Consider the following 10,099-nt stretch of genomic DNA (forward strand, 5'->3'; position numbering starts at 1 on the left):
GCCTCCGGAAAGCAGGTGGCATAGTCCGGTACAACTAGCACAAAGCGGAAACCCTGCGGGGTCTGTGAAAGGGGTCCTATAAAGTCCATGGCGATGCAATTAAATTAATAGGAAATAATGACAATTGAAAATATAAAAAATATATAAAAATAAAATTCAATTGCTCAACAGTAATATTAGCTCATCAGAACTTAGCTACAGACCAAAAGGATTTTGTATGTGAAACCAACAGGCCAGTCAATACATCAGAACTTAGCTACAGACCAAAAGGATTTTGTACATAAAACCAACAGGGGAAACACGTTTTGGCTTGATGTGTCTTTTTCAGTGGCCTATAGTCGTCAAAACCTTTTAAACATATACAAATATAGAGGGCCAGAAGAAATGGGCTAACAGGCAATCCGTGGTTTTCTTATGGCCCTGATGGCCTGCGCAGGGATTTTCATGTGCCAGCCTGAGCAGTTGCACCTGTTGAGTCTGAGGTAGTAAGAGTTGGGACTCCTCCTTGCATGTTCCAGGGGACCAAACCTAGTACCCCTCCCCATATCTCAAACAAGGGTCGTGTTAACATGTATTGTATATAGGGTGCATCCCTATATTGCAAGAAGGGATCATTAATATAGATATCCTGGGAAAATACTCTCAGAGAAAAGAGAACACCCCCCCCCCCCAGTGTGCTCCTTGGTCCTTATTTTCCTTTTTTTCAAGTACTCTTATTACTCAGCCAGTCCCTCCCCTATAGCCTGAAAAACCCTCCTTGAGGGTTTAGAAAGGGATTCCTTTTCTCCCTCCTTTTCAGTCATAGAAGTGAAATCCTGCCTACTCCTATAGACCACCCCCCCATATTCATATTCGTTTTCAAGTCAACAACCAACTCTACCTTGAACATTATCTAAAATAACATAAATTCATTAAATTCTTAGAAATCCAGTGCCTACTTTACTTCAATTCACCATAACATTCCCTCTTCCCCTTTCTCTCCATAGCATTATAACTCAGTCCTTATTTAATTTTCCTTAATATTCTCCTGCTTCTTTTCCCTTCTCCAGTCCCTTTTCAGGATTGTGGCTTATATTAAATTTTTCAAGTAGTTTCTCTGCTTCTGAAGGGCTTTTAGCCCTCATCAATTTTTTCTCCTTGAAGATGAAGATGGTTGCTGGATACCCCCAGAATAAAATTCCATTGTTAAACAGTTCCTGAGCATACGGTCTCATCAGGCTTCTCTCTTGTATTGTCTCTGGTGATAAATCAAGAAGTGGTATTTCCCTCTCTCCTTGAAGTTGTAAATCATTAGTTTTTCTAAGGGTTTTCCACACTTTATCTTGCAGTTTTTCTCTTGAAAAAGCAATAACATCCCTAGGACCTTCTCCAGCTTTAGGTTTCGGTTTTAAACTTCTGTGGACATGTTCCAAATCATTTTCTGTAATATTTATTCTAAGCTCTTGAAACCATTCAATTAAAGTCCTTTCAAGGTCCCTAATTGGGATATTTTCCTTAATTCCCAAAAGCCTCAGATTCCTTCGGCATTGCTGGCCTGATGAGGAGGCAACCTTTCTTTTAAGTTCTTGTAATGCCTTCTCGTTACGTCTCATGTTCTCCAGAGCCTTATCAGCAGCTGACTGAACTGCTTTAACTTTCTCAGTTAAATGTTCCACTTTATTTTGAAGTTCTTTAATATAATTTCTAATTATTTTTTTCCATGTTTGTTTTAAGTTCAGTCAGTTCCTTCAGCTTTTTTTGCCGCCATTTTCTCTTTGTTTTAGCTGCAGTCTTTAGAGCGTCTTTAAGTAGATTAAACTCAAAATAACTCACCAAACCAGGTCAGTAATTGTTCTTCAAAGCTTATGCTCCTTATAGTTTCTCTTCGCTTGCTTCTCTTCCTTTAACTTCGGTTGTAATTATATTTTATCATTATTTTCTTGGAGGGATAGTGTGAGGCGTCTATCTGTCGACGCATGCACAGAACTCCCTTTGCCCTGCCCTCTGCCCTGCCCTAGATTCTTTTGCCATTTATGAACAGAATGCCCCTGCCTGCACCCCCCAGGTGGCTCACCCCCCCACTCCTCCCCAGGTAGATCTCAGCTTCCTGGAACCAGGTCAGGCAGAGAGTAGTGCCCGATGCCTCCCAGCCTTTCCTCCCTTTCCTGGAGATTGTGTTCCCCTGGTGTCAGGGCAAAGGTTAGTATGTGGAAGGGGGGGGGGAAATCACTCCAGCTGGGGTTGGGTTGGAGTTGTCTCAAATCTGGAAGCTGCAGCTGGTTTAGAATGCAGCAGCTGCATTGTTATTAGAGCTACTTGTATGGGAGCATATTTAACTTGTGTTGCAAACACTGCAATGGCTGCCTGTGGCATTCTGAATTCGTTTCAAGGTGCTGGTTTTAACCTTTAAAACCCTATATGGCCTAGGACCTGCTTACCTTCAAGACAGCCTTTCCCCACGTGCCCCAGAGAACACTGTGTTCAGGATCTCAGACTCTTTTAATGATCCTCGGGCCAAAGGAAGCCTGACTACCACCAGGAATAGGGCTTTTTCTGTGGCAGCTCCCATATGGTGGAATGCACTCCCTGATAACATCAGAGCCCTGGAGGACCTCCCACAGTTCTGCAGGGCTTTCAAGACTGAACTCTTTCATCTTGCATTTAGTGAATAATGGGAGACATCTGCCACACCACAGAACTGACAGTCTTGGCCGACACAACTGCACTAGTATCACGAGTGCCATAGCCATTGAAGATCTTGGATTATTGCTGATTATTGCTTTGTAATTTTACTGTTTTATTGTATAGTATTGTTTTAAGTTTTATATTTTGATGATGTTTTACTGGTTGTTAGCTACCCTGAGCCCGTTAAGGCAAGGGCAGGATATAAATTTAATAAAAGAAATAAATATGCTGGGGATTATTAGGAAGGGAATTGAAAACAAATCAGCCAGTATCATAATGCCACTGTATAAATTGGTGATGTGGCCTCTTTTGGAATACTATGTACAATTCTAGTCACTACACCTCAAAAAAGATACTTCAGCATTGGAAAAAGTGAAGAAAAGCAACTAGAATGTTTAAAGAGTTGGAACACACTTTCCCTATGAAGAAAGCGCTTGGGGCTCTTTAGCTTGGAGAAATGATAACTTATGGGTGACATGGTAAGAGGTTTACAAGAGGTTTTCTCCCTTTCTCACAAAACAAGAACTCATGGACGTTCAATGAAATTGCTGAGCAGACTGCTTAGAACAGATAAAAAGAAGTACTTCTTTACCCAAAGAGTGAGTAACACATGGAATTCACTGCCACAGGAAGTAGTGGCATCTACAAGCACAGATGGTTTCAAGAGGGGGCTGGATAAACATATTAAGCAGAGGTCCATCAGTGACTATTAGCCACAAAGATATAGATGGAACTCCGCCTGGGGCTAGTGATGCTTGGTGCTTGGGGGGGGGGGGAGACAGTGGGAGGACTTTTAGTGTCCTCACTGGTGGACCTCCTGATGGTACCTGTTTTTTTGGCCACTGTGTGACAGAGTGTTGGACTCGATGGACCATTGGCCTGATCCAACATGGCTTTTCTTATGTTCTTAGGACTCTAGCATGGTTCAAGAAACAAGGACGCATCTATAGCTAGACAGAAAGGGGGTCCCCTACCTTGACTTGAGTCTATGTTAGGGAGGGAGAAGGACAATCGGTGCTGCAATCGCCTTCCCCTCCCATGACTGAGGTCTCAGGGATCACTGCTGTGGTTGAACTGGATGCCCTGGAGCCCCACCAGCCTGCAAGGATTCACTCTGGACTGTGAAAAGAAGAGAATTTCTTATTCCATTCACGTGGCCTGAAGACTTTATTCTAGTGTATAACCGCAGGCAGGGCTATAAACAGAAAATCAGGCCAGGGCCTAGGACCATCCCTTGCTTTGCTTAGGGCTATAACCTTCCTGTTAAACTGGAGGAGAGGATGGATGGATGAACACTTCCCTGCTCTGCCACTCCGTACCAGGACTGATGCTGTTGTAAGGGGCATGCTAATGGGTATGGTGTGTGTGACAGTTGTGAAGAGCTAGGGTTCTCCTTCCCATGCAACTCGACCAGCTCTTTGCTAGTAATAATAATATATTATGATATGTATGATATCATATTGAAATTCTTAAAGGCTACAGTTCACCCAAAGCACTACTATAACAGAAGACTTCGGGATCCCATGAAACAAATCTCAGCAATTGTGCATTTATTATGCGAGCAAAGAATTACGCAGAGATTCTAAACCATAGAAGAATTTCAGAATGGCAAAGGGTCATTTGACTTCTGAGAAATGAAGACTTTAATAAAAGGTGGATGCGACTGAATGGATTTTATCTCTCATTCCATAGAAACGTTCTCTGCCTCCATCTAGTACTAACTTACCGCAACATACAAAAATAGTGAAACATTTCCTTTCAAGCTCAAACCATACCAATGTCCAGGATAGCAGCATTTTTTTTAAAACACAGGTATAAAGCTAATGGTGTGGTCCAGGTTTTCCCCCTTTGTGGTCTACACATGGCACCAGAGACAAGAAGATCATCTGAAATCATGCAAGACAGAGCTAAGCCACTGCATCACTTTAGGTAAGCCAGTGCCCTCACGTGCACTTGTCTCCACAATGGTGATGGGCTGTTTGGCACAGGAAACAATGTCTTGGATTCGGAATAATGATTTCATCTCCACCAGGGACATGTAGCAAGGTAGGTCACTAGAGCCAAAGAAAAGAGAGAAAACAATGATGGACAAATGTCAGATGGTAGCTATATTAGGTTGCCACAAGTCTATTTGGATATGCTGTTGAAGAATTGTGCACTTCTTTCGTCCTCCAAAAAACAGCACCCCTGGATTCTGCTGATCAAAGTACAAATTCTTTGAAGACTACCATTTCCCAACCTGGTAGCTGTAGGTTTTCTTCCGCTCCCTCCCCGAGATTATTGCAGCCAAGTCAATCCATTAAATTCATTAAACTCCTTTCCCATTGAATCTTAGCTCTATCCTCATTCCTCTGGCCTGAAAACTGAAATTCAAAATTCCTTACATCTTATTGAAAATGATGAGGACAGGGACTGATGTTAGCTCTTCAGCGGAGAGGAGCGACAGGAGCTGAACGCAGGAAGAGGCAATCTGGGTGGGTCTGGCAGCATCAATCACGTACTGTAGAGGACATCCAGAAAACACAGCTGAAAGAACAGGGAGCTGCTTTCTGCAGAACTTTTACATAAAATGCTAGCAGAAAGGTTAAAAAATGAATGTGCACCCTTTAAATTGCAACGCAGCTGTACAAAGACTGCTTGGACCAGATTTCCCTAAGATTATCACTGTAGATAGGTAATGAGACCTGTACCCCAAAAACCTGGGCAGATCAGGTCCTGACCTAATGGCCACCTATCAAGAGATTTGCCAAGCTTGCAAATCTCTGGTGAAAAACTACAACCTTTAACGTCATAAGCATGCCTTCTGTTTCCTCTTCCTCTGACAATGTTACTTTGAGAAACAACAACCGAACTATTGTGAACTCTTGCTGACTAAAGCAAGATGTTATCTCCTACACCAAGATCTTCCTGTGATGCTATATGGCATGGTATTGTGAGATAAGAATGTTTTTGACTAACTGACGAACATGTATAAAATAAAGATGGCTTGCCCAGCAAGCAGAACGCATTTTCTCCTCAAGCGCTCATGTCAGGGTCGTCATTTGCAACATATCACAAGAGTTTTTTTTTTTAAGTGGAAACACTGCGGTTTTGTAGTGTCAGCATGACAAAACAAAAGCATAATCGACAGCCAACTCACGCCGAGACCATTTTCTCTGTACACATAAGAGTTATGTACACAATTAAATGTGGTCATGGAACTTCAATGCCACAGACATGGGATCAAACAGCCAAAGGGATGAGACTGGAAAATATTACTTTGCCCTAGGCTTCCCAACCCCCCCCCCCCCCGCCCTGGCGGGGGACCCCCGAAATTGCGTCCTCCTCCCCCGCTCTCAAAGAATCTGGGGGCGGGGGGGAGGGGAGAGAGAGAGAACATACCTTTAGGCATCGTGTTGTAAAGCTTCTGATCCGTTTTAAAATGTGTCCCTTTAAGGCTGCACAGGAAACAGGAAGGGCTTCATGGGAAAGTAACAGTTTCCATGGAGAACGGCCCCTCCCTTTCTTTTCCTGTGCTGCCTTGCTTTCGTTTTCCCAGCAAGCAAGTTCTGCTGGAAGAAGACCAAGTACGGTAAGTGTTTGTGTGTGTGTGTGTGTGGGAGAGAGGGAGGGGACAGGGAGGGGGGATTCCCTGGTATGAAGGCCCTCCCCCCCTTTAGAAAGCGTGAGGGGGAGGGAAATGTCTACTCTATTATTCCCTATGGAGAACGATTCCCATAGGGAATAATAGGGAATTGATCCGTGGGTATTGGGGGCTCTGGGGGGGCTATTTTTTGAGGTAGAGGCACCAGATTTTCAGTATAGCATCTAGTGCCTCTCCCCAAAATACCCCCCAAGTTTCAAAACGATTGGACCAGAGGGTCCAATTCTATGAGCCCCAAAGATGGTGCCCCTATCCTTAATTATTTCCTATGGAAGAAAGGCATTTAAAAAGGCGTGCTGTCCCTTTATATGTGATGGCCAGAACTCCCTTGGAGTTCAATTATGCTTGTCACATCCTTGTTCCTGGCTCCACCCCCAAAGTCTCCTGGCTCTACCCCCAAAGTCTCCTGGCTCCGCCCCCAAAGTCCCCAGATTTTTCTTTAATTGGACTTGGCAACCCTACTTTGCCCTATGACACACTGAATTACACCCAGATTATGACTCAAGGCACTCACCAAAACACAGCAGCAGTCACTGTAGTAGCTGGACCAAATGGGCCCCATGCATCCTCCCAGTTCCCGAACTGTGATCCTTTTTCCAATCACAAGATCAGTAAGGTTCGTGCCCACCTGCAAAATGACAACAGTTTATCAGACTTTTAAACTAGTGTGCTGCTGAAGCTGCTAAAGCAGTGCTAAAGTGAGCACTGCTGACCCTGCCTGCTGCTTTTGTTGAGGATGTGGCAAGCCTCAAAAAGAGTGCAGAATCCCATGGCAAGCTCCTCCCTACATCCAAGATGGAAAAGGCTTAGAGAAGTGCATCTACTTATGAATATACAAAGCTACCTCTATGGCAGGGGTGTCAAACTCATTTATTAGGAGGACCAGATCTGACACAAATGGGACTTTGTTGGGCCAGGTCATGTGTGTCATAAATGTAATGTAACGTAGCAGAGATATAAACGTTATAAAGGACACAGACAAACACAATTAAAGATATTATGTTTTAACTTAAACAAGACAGAAAGAGCAGGGAACTTCAGCAGCCTCAGAGCTTCAAAGGGCACGGACAGGAGGGGGTGGGGGAAGAAAAGAACCCGGGGGGGGGCCTGATTAAAGCCCTGGGTGGGCCAGTTCTGGCCCACAGGCCAGACATTTGACATTCTTGCTCTATGGCATTCAGCTCAGTATTAACTACTCTGGCTAATATTAAGCATCCAAGGTCTCATACAGAATTTTTACCCAACCTGTAATCTAAGATGTTTTCAAATGCCAAGGTTAGAACTTGGAACCTTCCGCTATGATGATCTCCAGGACAGAGATGAAGCCCTGAGGACACTGGACAAAACATTCATACAAATGCAGCACATACTTTCAGATAAACATATAACAAACCTTTGCTTTCTTTCAGTCTTCATCAGGCTTACTAGTAGCCATTTGGTATTCACAATTAGGGAAGCGAACAGGTATTTTCTTATATTTTTAGACACCCAAAATATACCAATGAGTGTATCTGAACATTGTTCTGGGTAAGGGTTAACGCAGAATATAGGCAGCTGAAAGCAGGATGCGGAAGTGATAGATTTCAAGGGCAACAATGATAACGGAGTACTTTATAGTTGTCCTTTAATTATACCAGAGAACATCTGCCATGGTAGCTTTTATGAGCTTTTGTGAGTCACTGCTCACTTCTTCAGATACAGCTAGAATGTATCTGAAGAAATGAGCAGTCACTCATAAAAGCTCATACCCTACCACAACTTTTGTTACTTTAAGGTGCTACTGGATTCTTACTATTTTCCCCTCTACATATAGTTCCCCACTTTGTAACGACATGCACTTTTCTTGAGATCTGATAAAGGGTATGGAATGTCTTGGGGGATGGGGGGGGGGAAGTGTGAGCAACATTACATCCCTGAACTGATCAGTTCTCAAAAAAAGGCTAATAGGGAAGGAATAGTTTTTCAATATGCAACAGATACTGTAATTAGGTCAACACCTTACTGCAGAGTTAGACCACGTACACTATCCATGTATACTCACAAGGAAAAATAAGGAACAGCAGCCAGTAATCAGCATATAGACACAGGCATAAGCATCTCAACATAGCTGGTCTCCATCAAAAGGCAATTCTCCAAAATAAATTAATCCACACAAACACAGGCATGACTAGCAATGTTGTTTGATTTCTATGGGTCTAAACTGTTATTTACACAAACTAAGACTTCAGCAACATTTCTTATACCTTGCTTTAGATTTAACAATAAACTCAGAAAGGCCAGATTAATTTGGGTACTGAGGCCATCCTGCACAAGTCAGAACCACTCAGTCTGACACTGAAGGGCCATACCGTAGGCAGCGTGGGGGGTGGCTCTCCAAGGTCCTTGGCACCATCCCTGGAGCTCAGCTGTTAAAAGAGTTTGTTAAGGAAGATAGGAAAAGGATGACTCGATTCAGTAGACAGCAAAGGTAGGCACTGGCCAGATTTTTCAGACAAGAATAAACTGTGAACAAGAATGTATTGCGGCATAAACATAAGCGCATTAGAGGTGTCCTGTTAGATTAGGCTAGTGGTTCATCTAATCCAGTATCCTCTTTTAGGTAGTGGCCGAATAGCTTTCAACAACAAACAGGCCACAGAGGACAAGGTCTCTGCCTGATGTTGTATACCAGCACTGCTGTTCAATAACGTGAACTGGCTCCGGATTCAAGTTCAGTAGGAAGTTAGAAACCAACAAGGTTTTCGGGGCATGAGCTTTGGAGAGCCAAAGTTCCCTTCGTCAGTTGGATGTGGGCGGTAGGCTTTCCAATCTCCAGGTCCCAGCGGGGGATCCCCCGGTTTTACAGGCTTCCCCCCTTCCCCAGCCAGCTGGTCGGTGGGGGAAGCCCCTCCCCCACAGTCATTATGCACCTCCATGAACGATTCCCATAGGGAATGATGGGGAATTGATCCGTGCGTATCGGGGGCTCTGGGGGGGGGCTGTTTTTTGAGCTAGAGGTGCCACATTTTCAGTATAGCATCTAGTGCCTCTCCCCAAAATACCTCCTAAGTTTCAAAAGGATTGGACCAGGGGGTCCAATTCTATGAGCCCCAAAAGAAGGTGCCCCTATCCTTCATTATTTTCTATGGAAGGAAGGCATTTTAAAATGTGTGCTGTCCCTTTAAATGTGATGGCAAGAACTCCCTTTGAAGCAGTTCAATTCTGCTTGTCACACCCTTGCTCCTGGCTCCACCCCCAACGTCTCCTGGCTCCACCCCCAAAGTCCCCAGATATTTCTTGAATTGGACTTGGCAACCCTAGTGGGCGGGCGCCTTAATTATCACGACGAGTAACCACCGACGGAGCAAATCTCCCACGAATCGCCCTAGTGGCATTTTAAGCACCAGCCGCGGCAAACCTGCTTGCATACCGCGTGTCTGTTGTGACAGACTCTCCTCCAATTTGACAAGCCTGGTTAACGACGACAACCGACACAAGGGTTCAAGCCATTCCCTCCTACCACCCGCAGCCACCCAACAGAGCAGATCAGCCAGCCTTGGCTTAAACGACCCTTCATTCACACACCCAATTCAGCCCCCCGCTTTCTTCCCCCGGGGAGGATATTCTGCAGCCGCTTGACCAGCAGAGTCTTGCCAGCGCCCGAACAGCCCAGCAGGAGGAACGTGGAACCACCGCGGCCAGCCGTTGCCATGACAACTCCGCGCACTCCTTCTCCTTTCCCAAAACCAATAAGCCACGAAAAAGACCGGAAGGACGTCAAGGCCGCTCCAATGACAAGCCGGCCAATCGTCA

The 10,099-nt window shown here is 44.5% G+C and overlaps 1 protein-coding gene across 1 annotated transcript; it reads right to left on the reverse strand.

Annotated features, from left to right (window-relative positions):
- Window positions 1-4,318: 4,318 nt before the first annotated feature.
- Window positions 4,319-10,033, reverse strand: ARL16 (ADP ribosylation factor like GTPase 16). The gene is made up of 5 exons (XM_060253076.1): window positions 9,910-10,033; window positions 8,656-8,713; window positions 6,822-6,935; window positions 5,049-5,164; window positions 4,319-4,718 (listed from the first exon to the last, which is right to left on the reverse strand). The coding sequence occupies exons 1-5, from the start codon at window positions 9,996-9,998 to the stop codon at window positions 4,547-4,549; spliced, it is 549 nt and encodes a 182-aa protein (XP_060109059.1). The 5' UTR covers window positions 9,999-10,033; the 3' UTR covers window positions 4,319-4,546.
- Between the last annotated feature and the right edge of the window lie 66 nt (window positions 10,034-10,099).

This window comes from Heteronotia binoei, chromosome 13, assembly GCF_032191835.1.
Source record: "Heteronotia binoei isolate CCM8104 ecotype False Entrance Well chromosome 13, APGP_CSIRO_Hbin_v1, whole genome shotgun sequence".
Classification (NCBI taxonomy): domain Eukaryota; kingdom Metazoa; phylum Chordata; class Lepidosauria; order Squamata; family Gekkonidae; genus Heteronotia; species Heteronotia binoei.

Excerpts from the sequence above, each read along its gene's own strand:
- ARL16 (XM_060253076.1), bottom strand. The coding sequence starts at position 9,998 with ATGGCAACGGCTGGCCGCGGTGGTTCCACGTTCCTCCTGCTGGGCTGT. Across the intron at positions 6,936-8,655 it reads CACCCCCCACGCTGCCTACG|GTGGGCACGAACCTTACTGA; the intron begins GTATGGCCCTTC and ends GTCATTTTGCAG. Across the intron at positions 4,719-5,048 it reads CTCATCATTTTCAATAAGAT|TGACCTACCTTGCTACATGT; the intron begins GTAAGGAATTTT and ends CTTTGGCTCTAG.